Source organism: Cinclus cinclus, chromosome 13 (genome assembly GCF_963662255.1).
Source record: "Cinclus cinclus chromosome 13, bCinCin1.1, whole genome shotgun sequence".
NCBI classification, from domain to species: Eukaryota; Metazoa; Chordata; class Aves; order Passeriformes; family Cinclidae; genus Cinclus; species Cinclus cinclus.
The window spans coordinates 1,237,628-1,260,274 of NC_085058.1; the positions used below are offsets into that span (position 1 = coordinate 1,237,628).

At 40.5% G+C, this 22,647-nt stretch overlaps 2 protein-coding genes across 4 annotated transcripts in view; one reads left to right on the forward strand and one right to left on the reverse strand.

Annotated features, from left to right (window-relative positions):
• The window catches only part of DNAJA4 (DnaJ heat shock protein family (Hsp40) member A4), a 70,487-nt gene that overhangs the window by 30,399 nt on the left and 17,441 nt on the right, over positions 1 to 22,647 (forward strand). The gene's annotated exons all lie outside the window — the stretch shown is intronic.
• ACSBG1 (acyl-CoA synthetase bubblegum family member 1) overlaps positions 1 to 22,647 on the reverse strand; it is a 36,521-nt gene that overhangs the window by 4,848 nt on the left and 9,026 nt on the right. For all 3 annotated transcript variants that reach the window (XM_062501089.1, XM_062501087.1, XM_062501088.1), the window contains exons 2-10: positions 18,570 to 18,652; positions 10,341 to 10,558; positions 9,608 to 9,696; positions 8,617 to 8,737; positions 6,843 to 6,923; positions 4,245 to 4,394; positions 1,935 to 2,111; positions 1,298 to 1,479; positions 431 to 664 (exon numbers count right to left, since the gene is read on the reverse strand). In XM_062501089.1, coding sequence (XP_062357073.1) covers positions 431 to 664; positions 1,298 to 1,479; positions 1,935 to 2,111; positions 4,245 to 4,394; positions 6,843 to 6,923; positions 8,617 to 8,737; positions 9,608 to 9,696; positions 10,341 to 10,472 — 1,166 coding nt within the window. In that variant the 5' untranslated portion in view covers positions 10,473 to 10,558; positions 18,570 to 18,652. The remainder of the gene's footprint in view (positions 1 to 430; positions 665 to 1,297; positions 1,480 to 1,934; positions 2,112 to 4,244; positions 4,395 to 6,842; positions 6,924 to 8,616; positions 8,738 to 9,607; positions 9,697 to 10,340; positions 10,559 to 18,569; positions 18,653 to 22,647) is intronic.

Below are 22,647 nucleotides of genomic sequence, written 5' to 3' on the forward strand. Positions count from 1 at the left end.
TGTCTGGCAGCCATGGAATACTCATCACTAGGGCAGATTTTTCAGGGTGGCTGAGCACTTGCTGGCAGTCTGTCTTGGCCTGTGCTTGCTGCTTTTCCCCTCTGTATCTTCAGGCATAAAACCAAATTTGGTTTGGAGGTCTTGCATTCCTCCCCTGGGCTATGGCTAGGGTATATGTCAGATGTAGTCACTGTGTTTGGCTATAATGCTGTAACTCCACTTCAGTATCCTTGGCACAGTGTGCTGTGGAGTCAACGTGTTCAAATTCTGACCTGGAAATTATTCTGACTCCCAAAGTCACAGCAGAGTGGCAATGCACTCAGGGAAAATAAAATAAGCTGTAATATCTTTGCTGGCCTTAGTAAATACTCTTTTCATAGATAAAATGAAACAGATCGTATTTAAAAAATAGTAACAAAAGCAAAATTACCTGTGCTGCCTGTAAATGTAAGGCCCAGACAGGCAATGTGGGCCTGTGGTCTCACTCATGCCATAGGCCTCATACAGGGTGATGTTCAGACCCAGGAAAAAATCCAGTGTTTCTGTATTGAGAGGAGCAGCGCCAGAAAAGTGCTTCTGACAGGAAGAGAGCCCCAGGGCACTGCGGATTTTTGCAAGCACTAAGTAGTCTGCTAATCTTGTCCAGAGCTGCTGGAGACCACTGCTGGGTACAAAATACACAAGTAAGTCAGAGCAACCTAGGAAGTTTTCAAAACAAAATCAGGCAGAGATTTTGTCTGGAGATGTATCTGTCATTTGGTTTTGGGTGTTGACAGAAGTTAGAACATAAGTAAGGTGACACATTCTTCCTTCTTTCGGTGTCCTTCATTTCTCCTACCTTTGGAGCTTTACTGCCTCCAACTCCTGAGGTATCTGAGTTCAGCAAATAGATAAAGAATCTATTAAAAAGATCTATATACATACGTAGTATATATGTATACAACACATGTCTTGTATTCCTGATTTTTATCAGTTAACTGTGTCTCTGAGAAACTACATCATTGAAATCTGAAATCTGCAAGATATCTGAGAAGCTGAATGGTAACATGAGCAAAGGAATATCATGGAATGATCTTTTGGAATACCATTCTGCATAAGAAATTTCACACTTCACTGTGAAATAACTGACGTCAATAATAATGGATAACTACACCCTCCCCCTTGCACTGTATTTGCTGTGCTGCCAAGCCAAATTTTACCCACTTTTTTATAAAGAGTCTCACTGAGGCTTCATGGTTTATTACAAGCAAATTGCTACTTCCAGGTTGCTGGAAATCTCACTCATTGTACTACATACCTATTTGAGCCCATCAGGTGCCTCTCTAAGCTAAGTGACATAGCCCAGGACAGCATTTTCTTCTTCATAAATCCTGACTGAGCAGAAGCATCCTGAAACTTCTCCATGATTTTCTCCCATATTCGGGGAACTCCCATGTGAGATGTTGGCTGCACTTCTTTTAGTGTGTTGATCAAGCTGCCCTGTTATAATAATTAAATAATTTCAACAAAAGGCACACAACATAGATTAAGAGGTTTGATGAAGTAAAACCCGAATGTTTAGCTCTGTAGAACATCACTAAATATGCAGGACATAAAGAAGGGCTGCTGAGCCCACTTCAGTCAGCCATATGCACTAACAAGTCCAGTCTGACACACTGGGGGAGGTACACACACAGGGGGGAAAAACACACAGCATTTAGTTCCTTCTGCCTCCCTTTTCTCTAAAAACTGCTTGTACTTCTTTTGCCTTTTACAAACCTTATATATTTTAATTAGAATCTAGAACACTGGATCACAAATATAATGAGCTTTATTTCTTCATAACTCTTACAATAATGGACTCTCAATCTTCATCCGCTACAACTTTTCAAATATCATATTCTCTCCTTGGGATGTTTTCTAAGAGAAAGAAGTGCAATCTTAATTAAAAATACCTTTAGAGCGTCTGGCTCAGCAAAGTAAACTTGCTCTCCCCATTTGATTCCAGTCCACAGATCATACATCTGAGCAGCTACGTGGCTGAGGGGGAGATAACTGACTATAGACTCCTGCTGCACCTCTGCAGGTTGCATACCTCCTGCTCTGCTGCAATGGGCTGATGTCCAAGTTATCTGTTTAAATAAACAATAAAACACATTAGGTATGGTGGGGATTTTGGTTTGGGCTTTTTTTTTTCTTTTTTTCCTCTTAACACAAACTAAAGATCCTCTTGCTATGCTGATGAAACTGTGAAAAATCTGTGCTCACAGAAAGACATTGCAATATTGACCACATACCAGACTGTTAGCTCCCTGAAGACACTCTGCCAAAAGTCAGATGACCTTTGTAGCAATACAGACAAGCAGATAACATAAGTAAATACAGTATTTGTGCTGCCTGGCTGGACTCAGCACTCAAGGAGGAAGATAGCAGCTGTACTCTGCTCCTCTGGGATATTCACTGCAGTGGTTCCCAAGTGACACATACACACTCACCCCTCTCATGAGAGGCAGCATACACATGAATGGTTTTGAAGTTGTGTTGCTTGACTTCTTAGTGAACTTGGATGAAGTTTCCTCCTCCTTCTTCCCATTTCCCACTTTATCTCAGAAGATGCAGTTCAAGGATGCTAAATATGCATATCTTCATAATCAGAACACAGCATATGGAAGACCCATAAAATATATGTGATGGTGTGAGAGACAGTGGAGAAGATATATGTGCACAAAAATAAAAACCAAAAGAAACAAGATCCCTCAAAAAAAAACCAAAAACCCAAGCAAACCAGAAAACCCCAAGCAACAAAAAGAAACGGCTCTTTCTCAGAGGAGTCTGTAATTTAAACTGGGTAGTGCAGGCTACAGGAATGAGAGCATTCAAGATGGCAGAAGACAGATACAAACCACAACAAAATGTATTCCTGTTATCACAGCACGATCCTGCCAGCTCCTTTGTGATAAATGACAAGGTGTAAGTGTAGGCTTGGAGAAAATAGAGACTCTCAGAGAGGGCTTTAAGGAGCAGAGTGCTGCCAGGCCAGGCCATGCAAGTTTAGGTGGCACTGGACAAACAGCTATGGGAGACTCCCACAATAGGAAGAACAGGATGTCTTTGAGATGTGTCTGTGTTCACTGCTTTTACTCCAAGCCTCACAGCACACAGGCACACTCACAGCAGTTCTGTGAGGGTCATGCAGGACTGATTCAGCACTGGTTTTACACATGAACAGTGGAAAACATCTGTGACTAAAGAAGGCAGCAGGAGAGCTACAGGCATGGCATGCTTTCCACTGTTTGTCAACATAAAAATAGCCTGTTTGTGATCAGCAGCCAAGAATAGTTTGGCAGCTGGCACAAAAATGACACCAGGCTCCTGTGAGATACAAGAGTACAGAATTGCAACATCAAATCAGTCTTCTTGTCTCCCAAGTTCATTATGTTCTGCTTCCAGGAACTACTGCACTAATTCCCTACATTTGGGTGAATTGCTGTTTTCACATTGTGCATGCCTGCAATCACTTCTGCTTTAAGGGGTGGGGCCTCATCTTAGACCATCCCTTTTCACAGATTCTCTGTGTATTCATAAAGGCTCCCTACCATCTTCCACTCCTGCTCAGCCACCAACCACATATCTTTCCAAGCAAACCTCCCTGGAAAGTCCTTTTAGCAAACAACTTCGCTTTTGTCTGTAACTGGAAATTTTCTGTTTGCAACAAGGCAGGTAGGGCAACTGTCAGCACCAGCACTGGAGCTGTATTATCCTCCAGTGACAGATATAGAAACCTGCATACAAGTCCAGGAACAAAAACCACCAAAGTAAAAAACGCACACATGCACCCCCAGTTTTGCTAAAATCTGCAAAAGCAGTCCATCAGGCTGTTTTATTAGCAACTGTCTGACGTGTATGTTTGTTCATTTCACAGTGACCTACAGCACCACTTGAGAGACTATAGAAATCTGTGAATTATATTTATGAAGTTATGCCATTAGATCACACAAGAAAAACAGTGAATAAAAATGTCATATTCATAAAGAACTGTCCAACTTTGTGAAGTGCTGTTTGAACGGAGTTTTGTTCTCCACCTTGCTTGTACTTTACCAGAAGCAGCTGACTGCACTTTGGACATTGCTTTGCAGTACACTATCCATGCTGTAAAAGTAAAAGCACTTCAGGGCTCGAGGATGTACCAGCCATTTCAAACCACAAGAATAAATATCCTCACACTTTGCTGTTTCTCTTCTACAGGAAGAGCCCAAAGCACCTACATTGTCATGACTCAGCATGGCTCCTTTTGGCTTCCCAGTTGTCCCAGAGGTGTATATCAGAACACAGCACTGATTCGGCTTTTGGGAGTTAATAATGTCATCCAAAGTGCTATCAGACACGTCACCTCCCAGCTCCAGAAACTCTTCCATCTACAACATGGAACAGAAAACACAGGATACCAAATGGCTTCTTACAAACTGACACAGTACTGCATCTTTCTCAAAACTGTCAGAACACTTCACTGCCTTGCTCTGAACATGTGCCCAATGCAAGTTTCCCCAGACCTTGGCTATGGAAGAAATATGGTGAGTCTATCTTAGAGCTTAATGTGTGAATTGCAAACAGACTATCTAAAATTGTGCTGCCATGAGTCTTTTCAGTGTCTAAGAAGGAACAGTGATACTATTCTTCCTCCAACATGAATACTATGGCTAAGTCATGGAGGCTAAAACTCTGTTACACTCTCACACTGTAAGAATGATTTTGAGTATTATTTAAAGACATCTGGATGCATCATTTCTAAGAGTACACTTGTGACAACTCATCTATAATTCCTTGTACACTCTATAACTATAAAGCAATTGAATGAAAGCTTCTTTGCAAAAGCATCTTTATGTGTGAATGTTTACCCAAATTATGTGATTTTTTATAGGAAACAGCATATGATGCTGGTCACAACTTCCACTCAAATTTGGCTTATTCTAGAGTGAGATAAAACTTTTATGACACTGGGCTTTTGTGCCACACAAACTGGCCTAGAAAACTCCTGAACCTGCTCCTCTGTAGGAGGAGCTGCTCCCTGATACTTCTGTTGCACACCTCCAATGCGCTGTTAAGTGTAACACTGATTGCAATGCTAATTGGAAACTAGAGTATCACAGTATTTTTTAAGAAAATTGATAACCAAACTGTCAGTTTCCCATTGCAATCATGTGATTCATATTGTGCTACAGAAGTGCGTTACTTAAATGCAAGATGCAGCACCTTCATTTTTCAGCAACTTCTTGGAGCTATATCTAGGACCACAAAGCAGTAATGGGGATGATGAGAAAAACAGAGGTACCCTCTGCTCAAGGGTAGTTCATTTCTTCTTTCAGACATATGGCATTGTCACTGGGTTACTAAGATTACAATAGCCTCTGTGGCATCTTAACCTCCTTTTCTTGGGTGGCTAGGGTGTCCTAATGATTATTCATCCATTTTATACTTTCTTCCAACAAACCACATCTCCGAAAAGAGAGGCACTGCACGGCTCTGTAGCAAGGCAGGGATTTCTAACATTTTATCCTTCCCACAGAAGCTGGCTGCATCAGTTTCACAAGCTCCTGGGAAGCCTCGTGGTGTGAAAGATGTGTTTGTATGTCACTAAGCAGCTATTCCTGCTTCCCTGACCTTGCCATATTCTCACGGTGGAATGCACCGTTCACTGAGAATCTGCAGCCCAGGCTTTGTTTCCTGAGCAGCACCTGCAGCAGATGGTGCTGGCATTCCAGCGAGTGTGGAAGGTACACAAACAGTCACAGCACGCTCCTGACTCCTGTTTGCCTTCTGGAAACACAGTGCTCAGCCAGCTCTGCCCCTGCCACTCTCAGCACACGGGATCAAACACCACGTGTGCTGGTGATTGCTCTGCATCACACCTCAGCAACAATCACTTCTGCCTTTGGTGATCTGATCTCCAATTCTTCCTTCAGATGACATGAGCTATGCAACTGTCCGACACAGACACCCTGCTCCTGAGAAAATGACCAGCATGACACCTGAACACTGAACCAGTGTTTAAAAATACAGTAATTCTCATACGTGTAGATTTCAGTACGTGCAAGTTGTTCAAGAATTAAATGCTAGCACCTAATCATTTTAAAAAGTAAGATCATCTTTGTATTAACAAGATGTTAATGTACATCTTGTTAATGTACATCTTGTTAATGTACACTGTTTTTTTTTTGTACAAGATGCAAGGCACGGTCTATACCAGTATGTACAGTATTGGAACAGTAACAGTTTATTATTAAGTTATATTCAAGACAAAAAAAAAAGCACAGAAGGCTTTTCTTTCTTATCAGATTATCAAAATTATTTAAAAATATTTCTATGCTGTTCACGGTCCATTATATTTTTATATACTGAATACATTGTACTTCTCTTCAATTTATTTTTTCTGTAGTTGAAGATTTTCAGCCTAAATTCTGATGATCTGTAGTCCATTTAAAATACTGGATTTTTAAAAACATTACCAAACTCACAGGTATCAGGGAGCAACTTTTATTTCTAACCATTTGAGAGTACACATTCCCACCTACAACCTAGAGGTGTTTTAATAACCCAGTCAAGTTAAAGATCAGGAAGACATGAGACAGACAATAAAGCAAGGTAGCTCTTTCCTTAAATGTGAAGCATCAATGTGAAGGTAAATTAATCAGGAACAGCTGATAAAGCTTTTGAATGTGTTTGCTAGAACACAACAATGCATTCTATATGGTAGATAATCACAGTAGAAATGTATCAAGTAAATAATAGCCCATATATTAAGTGGTAATATATGGGTATAAACCCATGCATTATTTGGTTGTTCCTCTGTTCTTGTACTCACTCACCGTGTACAAATTTGGATGTCTCTCTGCAATGGAGTCCTTATACAGCACCACAGCCTTCAAGTGTGGCAAGCGATTCCAGATCTGTTGCGTTTTGTAAAAAAAAAAAAATATTATTTATTATTCATATATTGTGTGGGCTTTTATCCACTCTAATGCTGCCAAAACTGTAATGGCTTGACAGGCACAAAAACCTCCCATTTCCCTCCACCTGCAAACATTTTCCCCTAAACTCATCACCAACTAGCTCAAGTAGAGGTGGGAGGAAGGAGGAGGGAACTACACAGACTACACAGTCTGCTCCAGGAAATCTGGTTTGAGTCAAAAGTTTTAAAAAATGAAAAATACACCAGAAATTGCTCCTCAGTATTCTTCTCAAAATGCACAAAAGGGCACATAAAGTAACAGTGCAGGTCAAGCTAGAAGCTGATCCTGGATTGTGATTACCAATAAAATCCCTTAGCAAAAATTGACATTCAAGTGCTAAAAAAAGTCCTATTTCCTTAAGGGAAAAAAGCAAAGGAAGCTGTACTGAACATTGCAAAGATAAATAAAAATACAAAGCTGCAGGCTTTCAGGCAGACAGCAGTGGCTGCTGCTTTCAGCAGCTCTTAGTGTACTGTCATGGCCTGCAGGAAGCACTGATTTCACTGAATTCTGTGGGACCCCATGCCTCACAGACACCTTTCAATTCATCACATTTTGAACTGAATTTTGACAATACAAAAGCAGTGGCTTGATGGTAGCTACTATGTACACATTATTAGAAGGATAGCAACTGAGATGTTATTTCAGTTTTGGGTTCCAGAAAAAAAAGTTTAAAAAAAAACCAACAACCCTGCTGGATAAAGCAGTGCTGGCCAGAGCTCTTTTTCTACATAGTGTGTATGAACCAAACCCCTTGAGCTGTTCCATTAGGATTCTTCTCTCCGTGTTTACAGCAGCATAGCATGGTATGGTGTCAGTGACACTGCAAAAAGGTTTGTCTGACTGTTTTTATAGAATACTTACAAAAACCTCTCTTCCTCCATACTGCATATAAAACACAACTACAAAATACAAAGTAATTAATGAATAACTTTTATGAAATACATTTGAAAAAATCCCACTTCATGTTTTCTCCCTTGCAGGTAGGTTTTGGCAGAAAGCTCCATCATGGAGGGCCCAATTCAGCAAACTGCCATTTGGTGCCAGTTTGATGAGACCACAGGCTTCCCTCAATACCTGACAGACAAACAAGCCCTTCCCAAGAGCTGCCTGTGCTCCTCTCTCAAGTCACCTTGTCATCAAATTGGTCTTTCCATCTGGCACTGCTGCTGAAAGGCAGGCCCAGCTGTCAAAGAGTTCTGTCCAAAGTGAGGCTGTTTACTTCAGGAGGCTCCTGCTTTCTCACTCACTTTCTCATCATGTTAGCCATGATGCTACCAAAGTGCAGTTAAACTCAGGAGCCTTAATGGCTGATGTAACAAGCAGGAAAAGATGATACCTTGGAAAGAGGCAATTCTGAACACTGACATCCTTCATATTTAAATGGCAGACCTCTACAAACCTGCAGCAGCATAATCTCTTCCATTCAAGTGGCCTGTGCTTTTCCAAACAGAATCAGCTGCAGACAGTAAAAACATGGGACCAAAATGTGGGTTTTTTCAGGTAAGCCTCCATTGAACCATACAGTGAGCTCTCTGCTAGAGCCACAGACACTGCAGAGGGTCAGAGCCACCCACAAGCTCCAACACCAGATAGGAGATCTGTGAGTCATCATTCAGCCATCTTGTACCTGCATGATCTTGTCCAGCTGTTTCTGATTTTCCACAACCATGATATCAGTCCTGCTGTCATTAACCATGTAGTAACAGGCCTCTGGAGAATTAGTTGTATATATTCCTGTGACAATTCCTCTGCATCAAAAGATTTATATATATATATATATATATATATATATATATATATATATATAAGAACTTATTTATTTATTTATTTATTATAGAATATATTTTTTATTTATATAAGAACATATATATTTATATGCATACACACACATATACATCACATAGTATCAAAAAAGAGTAATAATCAAAGATCAAATGAAACCTGAAGGGGTATGAAGATGTGGAAGCAAACAGCTGAACAGCTCTAATGTTTGTTTCACATAGTCAGATATACATGAATCTCTGATTTGTGCACACTGCAAAAACTAATCCCTGAACTATCCAGTAGAAGATGTTGTAGGCTAGGACTCAGTGTTTTAACCCACTTAAGGTTACATAGGAGTTAGCTCAGGAAGTGGTAAAAAAAATCCCCACTTATGTCCTCTTTTTGTTCAAGCTGTGCACAGATACCAGTTTGGATTTCATTGGTACAGAACAGCTTAAGAAGTAAAATCCAAATTAACAGGTATCAGGACAGAAGAAATCAGGGTAGTTAATATTCATGTTACTTCATCTGCTTGAACACATCTTACTGTACATATCATTAATATTATATTAATATAATTAATATAGAACTGTGATTCTCATCTGTTTCCCACATCTTCCACTGGTAAGATCCCATGTGATTGTCATGGTTAAACACATGGCAAACAGGATCCATTTATGAGTGTCTGGACTATCTGGGATATGAGACTTCAGCAGGTTGCTGAACATGTTAATCAATAGCAATACAACTTCTAAGATATGACAGAAAATACTGACTTGATCCATTTCCAGGCCTAGCAAAACAGAAATCCCCAAATCCCCCTCCAAAATTAACCCCCCGCAAAAGTATCTTACCCAGCAAAAACAGCTCCAACAGCTGAGATGAACCATTCTGGAGAATTAAATCCAAGGATTGCTACGCTATGGAATCGTTCAAGACCAAGCTTAAAGATAATATACATAAGGTTATATAATATAGGCCCACTGGAGAAAAACACACACAAATATAAACTATGGAAATTTTTGATTTATTATTGGATTATGGACAAGGCATGTGAAGGTATGTCTTGGTATCCATAGCAAACTGGGTATTTAACAGCAATTAACAGAATGTGAATTTTCAACTACCTTCTTCTGGCTGGTTGAACTCTACTGCCCAGAAAGGCCCAAGACCCAAAATATTTCAGTATGAACAAGAGCATAATGAGTACTATGATTACCCTATCTTTAGAATGTTTTAAATATTGCCTTTATCTCACCAAATTCATGACAGTAGTTTTCCCCTATTTTCCTTTTTTGTTCTTAAGGCCTCATGCTGACCTCTGCACCCATGTCCCAGAGACACAGTACAACACAGCAGCTCCTCTCTTGCAGCCAAGGTTCCCTGACAGCAGTGTTACCTCTGACCAAAACTCATTTTCATCATTATCATATCAGTAAAGAATGTGACTACTATCCTCAAGTAATGCCAAAAAACTTATCTATTTTGTGGGGTTTGGGGTTGTTTTTTTTTTTTTGTTAATTTGTTTTTTGGGTTTTTAAAGGAGACAAAAGAATTAAAGGCATTGGTTTTGTTTCCTGTACCTACCTTCAAGAAGCTCTTGGCCACTTTCCTAGAGAGGCAATAATATTCTGCAAAAGTTATTTTCTCCCATTTTCCATTCCTTTTGCTGGCCAAAGCATTCAAGGATCCATATTTTTCCAGGCTCTCCTTGAACATCTGATGAACTGTTATGGGAGTCTGTGGGCATGAGTTATCTATTCTCAGTTTGACTCTGCCATCAGCAAAAGAAGTCCACAGGGACTCTGGAAGGTAAAGCACCATTGTCAAGATAATTGAAAAATACCATGTGACTGTGTACCAGAAGACAAGAGGATTGAATAAAGACCACAAGACTAAGCACAACTCTGGCACTTTCCAGCTCTTGAGAGAAGGGCTTTCCAATTTTCTTATTATCAAATATACAATGTAGAAAGTGAAATCTGTATTTCTTATACTTTGTTCTGCACCTTGAACATAAGTGCCATACAGAATTATGTTGATGATCTGTGTGTTGCAGACACACCCCAGTTCCAGCAGAATCTGTTTGCCTGTGCTCAGCTCTGCACTCCCCCTTGAGCCAATGGAGTACTGGTGAATCAGAGACTAAAGAGATCCAAAAGAGATGAAACATTTGCCTCTGTTCAGTATGCAAGCTCCTTTTGCATGTTAGAACTCTTCCCTCCCTCCTGCCCCTCCAGCTACTCTCCCTCATCCTGTCCCAGTTCCTCAGTACTTCACAGAGTCTTTTCCTTGGTCACCTGTCCCATGTTCTGAAGTGTCCATTCCACTTGCTCCTGTCTCACCCTGGTTCTGTGACTCCATTTTTCATCTTCTGCACTTTTTGTTCTCACCCTGCCTTTACACCATCCACTTCTTTCTCCCTGTATTTTTTTCTCCCCTTCTTTGACAGGACAAAGACGCAGAGCACCAACAAATGTCACTTGGCTCTCACCACTAGTGCCAAGGACTGGGACAGTCCCTGGCATTCACAAGAAATGTCTGCCTCAAAGACTCCCCTTGGCTCTTGCAAACCCTGCAAGAGGCTGAGTATGAATACACTCCTTAGAGGATCTAGGGCTTGTAAGTTGGCAAAATTCAGGTGAATTCTCACAAGGAAAGCATAAACCCTCCCACGACTGTCCCATCAAACAGTTCCCATACTTATGAACAAAGCAGTATGAGAACGTTTTAAGAACATTTTTCACTTACTTCCATAAATGAAGAAATATTTTTAGCATAGGCATAAAAAATAGACATATTCTACAGTGAGCTGGTGAAAAAATTTCAGACCAAAATGCTTGGGTTTGTCAGAATTAAGAGTAAGAGAAAACAGTACTTTTTGTCATTCCTAATACAAGTTAATAAGCATAATTGTATTTTACTACACCTATGGAAAGCAAAAACTCAGCAAGCTCAGTTAGTATCTATGCTGCTTCCTGCCACCTCAGTGGCTGAAAAAGAGCAGTTTTGGAGTGTTTGAAAGTACAACATGCACCACATCCCTCTCCAGTGCTATTCCAGTTGCTTCAGAGATCCGGGAACTGCCTCTCTGGGCACTTGTGCAATACACCACAAGGAACACACCAGCCACAGCTGGATCCACACCAGTGCTTTAGAACACGCCTGTGGCCTCCCTCAAGTCAGGCTTGCAGTCTGAGCCAGAGGCACAGCAAACTACTGTAAGCTCACAAATTAATTCCATTCCTGCTCCTGACTGGCAGATTTGCATTGCTTTCTTGACAAAAAGAAGGTGCCAATGACAACAATAAGTACAAATAAAGCTGCTTCATCTCCATGTACCTTCATTTTCTCATGTGCAAATTGTACATAATGATTTTCAAAACACAGGTGTGGAGCTGTGCTTAGGTCAGTGGAGAAAGGGCACCATACCATACAGAGCTAAAATACAACATTCTGGTCTGTGCATTAAAAATGTTCCTGAATAAAGAGTACCCCTCTTGAAGGAAACTGAAAATATTAGCAACATTCCTACAATAACATTACGAAAGTTGCATTAATATTGTCTTTTCACTTCAGATGTGCAGCAGATAAGAGCACAGTTCCCAGAGAAGGATGAAAATCAATCAAATCCCTAAAATATCTATACACAGTAACCAAAAATGTACTTGATAACTGGGTTTCCTTCTGTTTACCTTTTTTCTGGTGTTAAAAAGGCATCTTTGATTCATATCAAAGACAAAGAACAGCATCACTTTCAGAGACTCTGTGCATCACCCCAATAATACTCAAGGAACAGTGCAAACAAATACAAACCTGAATGCCCCTTCAGTGTCTGCTTTTGCTTTTGCATTTGTATTTGCAGGTAGAATGAAATCTCATTAAGCCAAATAATTCTAAAAATTGAATTAGTTGGTCCCCAGAGGTAGTAAAAACAACAGAACATGAACAATATTATTTCCTGTCAGTTTGCAGAGGGATTTTGAGCAGAGGGCTCACTCTTTGTAGGAAGTGCTTGGGAAAGAATGCCTGGCTAAATACTAAATGCATCCATTAGAAACGCTGGGAGAAGTCAAGCAGGTGTTCTGCCTCAGTGGCATCTGAAAGTGGAACTGCAATGTCCAAGCTGGAAGTCAACTCTGTACCTCCTGAAACCAAAGTGGAGATCAGAATAAAAGCCCTCAATGTACACTACTAGCACTGGGATGTTATACAAGTGTAGCTTCAGAGTACAAGGAAAGCACCCAGCACCCCAGCTCAAAGCACTTGATGCTACCCAAAGTTTTCTGTATGCAAGCCAGGAACAGTTATTCCTTTCCTCTTTCTGCCACTGTCCTCTGCTACCTGCATTATACTTCACACTCAAAATGCTTTTTCATCCACTACTATGTGACCTTGGCTCATGTCCTTCATATGAATTCTGAAGGTCAAAGACGTTACAAAAAGACTTCTGCTTAAAGAAGGCTATATTGTCAGATAAAACGAAAAGAGCAGAGATTTTATTCAGGCAATAAAATCTGGACTGTCACTGTTGGAGGCTCTGGAAGGACATTTTTTACCTTGGGTCATTCTCCAAGGCCAAGAACTCCATGATCAGACTTCATTGTCCATGTTTCACTGTGCTGCCTGCTGAAGGAAGAGCCAGCTCGGGGCAGTCTTGTTCGTAAGTTATAACAGGATATTGTACTGCAGCCTGTCCTGGGAACTGCTCTACAAAAGGCTGATCTAAATACTTGGGTTTTACAGGGGCAGTTTTCCCACTAAGATGGAAAATAAAGTACAAATTCTCAACAGTAACTTTATAGGAGGAAAAAAAGTAGTTAAGAGCCACTTAAAAGATGCACTTGCAGTTTTCAACTGATCTTTTACATACAATCCTAAACTTATGAACAGTTTACATGTGAATTCTGTGCTATAAAAGTACATTTGTTACAACACAGAACACATTACACATTTTGTATTTTTTAGCAAATGCTTATTCCTTCCACTGTTGTTTTGCACTAAGTTAGTGCAATACAACATTCCACCATGTACAGTGGGAAGTTCTGGCATGGTACAAGCCCAGATATCAAAAATTACTTTAAACAGACAAACAAATAACAGGCCTTTTTTTTCTTCTTTTTTTATTTTTTAATTTTTTTTTCTCAAACAATCAGCCTGGCTGAAACTGCTGGACCTCCAAGCTACATGAAGGAGTCTGTGTGTTAGTTAAAAAACAAAGACAAGAGAAATACACTAATCCTACAGCTTAAAGCTAGTATCATTAGTGTAACCTCTCTGTTCACACCTGACCTGCAAGTATTCCAGTGACTGCCAGAAAGAATTTGAGAATGTAAATTAATTCAGATGTTTATGGAAAAACAGCTCTGAGAGTCATATAAAATGCAAAAGGCCCAAGGTCACCTTTCAGACAGATAAAGAGACAAGCTGATGGTGGAATGGCCCTGCTGCATGATCTGAGCAACTCCAAGTGATATTCCATAGATGTGCCCTGTGAAGCAAGAACTAAACCAGTAATTTAACTTCTGCTTGAAAATTAATCAGATTTAACTCACAAAACAGCGTCTTGATTATATGCCAGATGCTGCAAAACATCACTCTGCCCTAATGACAAGAGAAGGAATTCAGGTCTGTGCTGGAGGCATTCTTGTCAGTCATCACCCAGGATTCCACAGGTATGATGCCATCACCTTCTGCTGACAACAGAAATACACCATTCCTCCTCTCACCCACTATTTTTTACTTTTCTTCAAGATGTCTGTGACCCTGGAAGACTAACTTCATTATAATAAAAGCTGGAGCTGAGTACACACTGTTGAGAGTCTGAGAGCTTGGTACCTGTGTCAAACTTCTCCTTGTACCAATAATCACATTAAACAAAGGTACAGAACTTTGGAATTTCAAGTGAACTTGAAAGTCTCAACCAGCCTAAACACAGTGATTCTTCTAATAAAACACACAAACCAGCTCCTGTGGCTTGCCTTGCCACGGCTGCAGGAGGAAAAGGGTTTTCTGCTGTATTACCAGTTTTCCACAATAAACAAATTATTTTACCCTCTCTAACAGAAAAGACAATGGATAGAGGAAATCTTTTTAAATTAGCCAAAACACACAAGAATATTTCAATTAATGGAAACTTTGACTTTTTGCACTGGAGGAAAAGAGAACAATTATTAACTACAATAAATACTGCTCTTCATATCAGTAAACTCCTATAGCATGGATCAGAGAAATAAGATATCTTCCAAAGAATGCCTCCACGAGCTGACATGAAGGGAGTGGTTCACCAGGACAAGTACAAAATAAGCTTCGTAACAATACTGACGCTTCTAAAACTGATTACAATGCACCAGAGTGAAAGCATGTGCAGGGTGTAATCAGGAGGAAACATCCCTACAGAAACATTGCCTAGGCATGCAGCAATGGAAAGTCAAAACTCAGAATTGAAATTGGTGAGTAATATGAAAAGTGCCAAGAAGGACTTTTACAGATACCGTGGCAACCAAAGGGAGAAGCAGTGATATTGTGGGCAGCTCATTGACATAGGACATGCAAAGGGCTGATGCTCTCAGGGCCTTCTTCACCTCAGTATTTACTGCAAGGTCAGGCTTCCTTAGCTTCCATGCCTAGTCAGAGGTGAGATGTTCTACCTACAGCGGCAGAACATCAAAGTAGGGACCACTGACACAAACTGGACATATACAAAAGAGTTGATGGGACCAGATGGGATCCTTCAGAGTGGACACTTCAGAGTGGAAACCAGGCCAAGGCCATCGCAATCTGGGAAGGTCCCAGTACAAGAAAAAAGGCAAATGTCACATCTGTCTGCAAAAAGCAGAAGAAAGAGGATTCAGAAAACGAAGGGCCAATCAGCCTTACCTCAGTCCATGGAAATGCTATAGAACAAACTCTCCTAGAAATCATTTTGAGCTATAAAATGTGACTGACACCAGCCATAACAGCCACCCTTGACTTGGCCCTGGTAAATTAACCCACCTGCCTTCCAAGGTGAGTTGACTGGCTCTGACGTGGTGAGAGCAGTGGCACTTTGCTTACTCTAACAAGGTCTTTGACAACTTCTACATAGCCCAGCATTCTTGGAAGATTTGAACCAGTTGCAACTGGAGGAACAGGTGGATAAAAAAATTGACTGGATAAGTTGCTTTTAAGAACAGTGGTCCACAATTCTAAGTCCTGTTAGCAGTCAATTCCAAGTGACATTCTTCAGGGGATACTTGTGAGAATAAACTGTTCAATAATGGCACTGGTGTCCTGGGCAATAGAATGCACCCTCACCAGCTTCAGTGGTGACAGAAATTCGAGTAAGTGACCAGCAGGACACAAGGCAGGGCAGCCATCCAGATGGACCCCAGCACACTGGAAGAACGGGCTGACAACCTGAAAAGCTCGGCAGGGTGAAGCCAAGCCTTGCCCTCTGGGGAGGACAGCCCATGGCACAGCATGGACTGGATGCCAGCTGGCTCACAGGAAAACCCCCCTGGTTCCGGTGGACAGGATGGCTGCCAGTCAGTTGTGTGCCCCAAAGGAGAAGAAGGCTAACTACAGCCCTGGCTGCACTGCCAAGATCACAGCCAGAACACCAAGGAAAGGGATTCTTTTCCTTGAGGCCGCCCCTCAGACAAGTGTGCAAGAGAGACATCCTGACAAGCAAACTGGCACAAGCCCAAAAGAGGGACTCTCAGGCAGTCAGGGGCCCAGACTACACCGTGTACAATCCCTGCAGGAACTGTGTTCCTCTAGTCTGGAAAAGATAAAAATGAATCTACCTGCAGTTTGTTAAAGACTGAAGCAAAACAGATTCTTTGCAGAGGCACGCAGCAGGACAAGAGGCAATGGGCATGAGCTGCAGCAAGGAAAATTCTTGCTGGATCAAGAATTTCACAATGTAAGTGACTCAGCCTAAGAAGAGGGACTGAGAAGCTGTACAATTTCCATCCCTGGGGGTTTTCAAAACTCAGCTGAACAAAGCCATAGGCTTCCTATGAGCAGAAAGATGTGTCCTAGTTGCCTTCCAGTGCTCCTTTCCAACACAAATTATTCTGTTGATTCCATCAGTATAAAACTAGCGTGGATGAGTTCTCTTCTAACTTCACACTGGTTTCAAGTCAATATAATACCTGCTGCCAACAGTAAGGGTACTCTGGATTTACATATACATTAGAAAAACCCAAATCTGGCCTGCTTCCACAAGAATGAAGAAAGGAATGGGGAAAAAATTCCAGAACAACCTGTGGTCCTCATCAGATAAATTTACTCCTGAGGTTGCAGAATGTATCAACTATAAAGTGAGGAGATCAGTTCCGAAAAGCTAGAAAATATCATAATCTCCTCCTCTTCTCTTCACATACAATGCAGACCCCCCACAACCAGACACTGAACTTCCTTCTCATGAAAGATCTTTTGGGAGGAGGTTTTGAAATTCAGCCCCTACTTCATCACTCAGCATCTGCATAGCCGTGTGGTGTTTCCAAGTTAAACTCTGCTTTCCATTTCAATAGGTAACAAGTAGTGCCACAAATTCCCAAAGTCAAATAGAAGACAAAGTCTAATGAATTGCAAGCTCCTGATTCATCAGCTAGAAACATATCTAAACACCAATAAAGGAACTGGTTAATTAAAATGGATGAGGTGTGACTTGTGTTTGAAGAAAAGGCTTCTAGCCTTAGCTGTTCACCTCACCTTTGTGGCAGAGGCTGTGGTCACCTCTGCAGGAGTGGCTGAATGACATATGCATTCCTGCCTGAGCGCTGCTTTACAGCCCAGCTTACTTCTCTTACTGCAGCCAGCAGCAGCCTCTGGGAGAGAAGCAGGTAGGGAGCTGGCAGAATTAACCACTGTCCCAGATAAATTCTAAGGAAAATAGGTCAGAGCCTTCACAAGCACATAAGCAAGCACTCTGCAGAATCACAGTGACAACCTACATAGAGAACATGTGGCTCCAACAGTTCAATAAGATATTCTGTACATTTGAAAAGAGGAGTTTGTTATTGCCTTTATTCATCCACATCTATTTCCTGCTCAATGAAAGCTATAGCTGGCAGTTCAGTTCTTGCAAAGAACCCTACTGTGTATCAAAGACCTGCCTATTGAGAAGCAGCACATATCCATACAGATATGTATTCATACACATGTATAAAGTCTGCACACGAGATTCCTACATGGATCAGATAGCTATGTGCTCACTGCTTCAGTTTTCTCCTAGAACAAAGATTCTGTTTCAATGAGCACCTTTAGATACCAGCAGCAGCCTCACCAAGGCAACAGGGAGCTCACTTAGGGCTGCAAACCTTCCAAAGCACCTCAGAAAATTTTGCTAGCAAAGCTGCTTTGAGCCACACGGCAGCATTTAAGACAAGGCACTTAGCTTTAAATGCCACTCGAGTGCACATGCTCTGACACAGCTCAGAACTGACCAAAGCACACATATTCCATTTGTCTCTAGTCACTACACTGCACACCAAATCCTCCCCTGCTGACAGCTGGTGACTAGGCTGGGATGCCAAAGGGAATCCAACAATTTGCATGATTCTCAATGGGATCAAGCTATTTTTCAGTTTTATCTAGTCATCATCTCAAATACAAACACCGGCAGAAACTATTAAACCCATGCAAATTTACAGACAACTCCGGAAAATTTGTCAGTTGCCCTGACTCACTTCGGTTTTAATTTTCTTTCATTATCTAAGCCCCAAGAAATTGTCAGTCAAAACCTGCTAGAATAGACATCAAAATAACATTAAAAATAATGATCTAAGAAGAGCTCGAATTTCCAAGGACCATCTTTTACATGCTTACCTGCTGGCTCTAGGCCTTCACCCTGGGTCTCCTGTGAATGAGGCAGCAGATCCCTGCAGACAGTCTGTGCATCTGTAAAGGTTCTAAAAGCAAATGGACTATTATGATGTTATCCAGGAGCACTAGTAGGATCTACTACAATCAACATACAAATATGCAATATAAGTATCAACAGGTAAACAAAACACAGCTTGCAAGCAATTCAAAATTCAAGCAGGTGGAATTAGAAAGCTCAGAGCTAACAAATACATTCTGACCCTGTTACAAACTCCACTACAACCCAGTTAAATGGCAATGCCTTCACCCTAAGGATGGCATTTTTTTTTATTTCATGCTTTTGGTTTCAACATCATTAATATACCAGATGAAGACACTAATTTTGAACCTCCACAAAGAGGCCATGAACCATGTCAGTTTGAAGAATGAGTCACCAATCTTAACCCTGATCATACTGACACTGCTAATACCACAACACCTTGTAAATTGTCACTATTGATACCTGTTGAATCTCTGAAGTTTGGGGGTATTTTTAGGCCAGGAAGAGAAGGCAATTTAGTTAATAATAGTAATAATAATAATGAAGTTTCTCAAAAATTTCACCAACACAACAAATCATCATTAACACATGGATGAAATTAACTTCTCCCAAAAGTAAATATACCAAGCTTAAAGCACAAATACAAACTTCAGCCCAAAAAGTCTCTAAGGTGACAGACTGCTAAGAATTCCATGAGCAAAATATCTAAACTGTAAGCATTTAGAAATAACTGAATATAACAATGTACTGCAGATTATTAATGAATAGCAGCATAAGTATTTTTAGTTTAACTAATTTCATTTCACAGAACAAGTGGTGTGAATCAACAGCCTTTAGAGGGTAAGAGGCAAGGATTTCCTTCATTCTTTCTCCATAGGTAAAACAGAAAAGTCCTGAGTGAAGTTCAGGAAGTCCATTCCCCTCCACAGTGTAATAAATTAACTCAAAATGTAGAAAAAGAAAGTTGCAACAATGCCCTTTGCAGCTTTCAAATAAATAACCACCTCAAAAGCAGTTTTTACACAGTGGTGCCACAGAGCAAACAGCAGGACCAAACACTACCTCAGGCACTACTTCCCATTTCGTATTAACAACCACACTTGTAAAATACTTCTATACGTGGGACACTCCTAGAATTTATTCTTGCTAGTCTCAATGAAATCGAACTGTAAAAAGGCCTTAACCAAGCTGCATCTCCTTTCCAAGAACACAGCAGACTGTGTAACTCTCACCCCTCAGAAATGAGAACCACAGTTCTCTGCCTGCCTTGCTGCTCCCCACAGGAGCAGGGTGCAGGTCACAAAAGCAGCTGGAGAAAAACAAGGAGTCATCACTAACCCTGCCTGTGAGGATATTTCCTCTCTTGTTAATGGCATAATGGCACAAAACATGAAAGGGCTTGTCAGATAAGCAAAGTGAGGCTCTGAAAATAGTCACTGGCTTGGTGAAGGCGGATGCTGATGAGAAACTGAGTAATTTATATACAGAAGGGGATTATCCTGCATTTTGAAAGGTAAGCCTGTGTTTGATATGTGGAAGAAATGGTGACTTCATTAAGTGGGATTGCAAGGAGAGAATGACAGACCAGGAAGAGTTTTTTGGGAATAAAACCTAAACAAAATACCTGAAATAACTTAAAAATGTATGTTTGTCTGTCATCTCAAAGGATTTGATATAATTCTTGGTTCCTTTCCTATTTTAAAGAAAAACTATATTTGATGTTTAGCAACCCAGTGGAACCTTCTCCTTTAAATACCTTGAGAATAATAAAGCTTTTTATTATTTTACAAAACAAATAAACCAATGATAACTGAACATTACTTTTGACGAAAACAAAGAGCAGAAAAGTCTGATGAATAAAACGACTCTGATTAGTAAAATATCAGCAGAGCCTCATTTGAAGATACTCAAAACATTAATAAACATCATTATTGACTTTTCCCAGATTAATATCGCTTTAGTTTGCTTTATTCTTATCTGTTACGGGATACTGGTTCAGTTTACATTATATTCTCTTTATAGAAAAACAGCCAACTAACATCTGAACTTCTGGACTTCCTCTGGTCATGCTTCAATGTGCAAAAGTTCTATGAGGATCCCTACACATTCAGTACCTTCATGAGTGGTAGAGTTGGTGACACCCCATGCAAAATAGTTCTGACCTGTCCCCATGAATCAGGCAGCTCCTTTGAGAATGAGGGCATTTGCCCTGAAACTAAGAAATCTTCTCTTCCATCAAAAATTTCTATGTATATTCAGAACCACAGTTTCTGAATGAAAGAATGTGGCTTTGGTTGCTGTACTTTAGCCTTTTATTAGGAGCTATTCCTTTAAAAATTAAGTAAATATCCAAGATTGGTTATGTTATTTGGAATTGTTAAGACTGAACAGACCAGAATTTGGTGGGGCTGCCTGATCAAGAGCATACTGACCATAAATTGCAGCAAGGAGAAAAGGCACTGCAGAACCATGGCGTGGTGCCAAGATGCCCCAGCAAAACCAAAATGCTTCGGAGAGCTGGACTTGGGCTCTTAAATTTTTTATTGAGACTGAGGTTCTGCATAAATTATTCAGTGTTATTAGTGCAGGGCCAGCATCTCCCAAAATCCAACTACCAGTTTAAAGGTGGACTTTCTACATCCGATCTGCAAGTTTACAATACCTAAGGCAATCTGCAAAAACCTCTAAAAATCACACACAGTGAGAATTTAACAGTAGAGGTTACCTGAACAAGTCAACTAGGACAAACTGAGATAATGTTCTAAAATGCTGACCAGCTAGAACCAACCAAAGCGTATTTCTGTATAACTCCATTAGCATAGGTGATTTCTGAATGACAGTATTTCCTGATGTAATTTGGGCTTTAATTTCAAGGTACCATTCTAGCAAACATGACCTCATCTGCTGCCTGAATTCAACCACTGCCCTCCCCTGAGATGAAAGCTCATCTTTGGCTGGCTGGCTTATCCAGAGGTCTGGGCAAAGCCCAACACTGCCCAAGCCACCCACAGCTCCCAGCACTCCCCTGGGCCCCTTGGATGCTATTCCACACTGAAGCTGTTCTCACACACCCCACCAACCTGAAAAGCAAGAATCTGAACGGTATCTACACAGATTAACAAAAAGAGAGCTTCCTTTCTCTCTGTGTTTCCATGATTGTTAACAGCTCTAGTGAGATTTATCTTTGCAACCCAGTGGAAGCAATGTGTGTGTGAGGTAAAATAATGACTGAGGTACCTGACAGCCGTTCCTGCTGGGCGTGACTCACTAGAGGAGAAGTATCCAATCTGGATCTGCTGGCAGAGCAATTGCTGGTTTTATCTGAGTGTATCTGATAGCACCACGGAATACAGTATCACTTCTTATTCTAACTACAGAAACCAAATGCCACAGCTCAACTTCTCCGCTTTTATCATTACAAAATGACAATGCTCTTTTGCTAATTTCACACTAGAAAACCTGTTTGTTCTCTTACCATAATGATGCTTAGTGATTAATGGCACTACTTACTGTGATACTAATTTCCATAATTTTTTGTTGCTGTTTTAAGGGACTTTGGAATTAGCCTTTTTCCTTCCACAGGCTCTGTTTCCTGTTCTGGGAATTAGAATTTCTGCTTACGCCTCAAGCTCTAGGCCAAATACAGTCAGATATCTGCTGTCCTCTAAATTGTTTCCTCATAGTAAAATCTGGTGAAAATACAAACAATAAAACTGAAGAGAATCTGCTAAGTCAGTCTTTAATATGATAATAAACCATTTTCTTCTTTGGGAAAAACATTTTACAGAAATTCTGACTTGAATAGGCCTTACAGGCTACCCTGAGTGTCCTGTATAATTAGGCTGTAGCTTTTCTCTCAAATTAAAAAACTATGACATTTATGTTTTAGGATACATTTTGGCCTTGTTTCCATGGAGTGATTTCTACTGTCACAAACTGCATCATGAGAATATGAACACTGTTATGCAACTGTCATATTATTATGAAATTTAAGGGGAACCTATCCATTAAACAGTTTATGTATTGGAGGGAAAAAAAAAA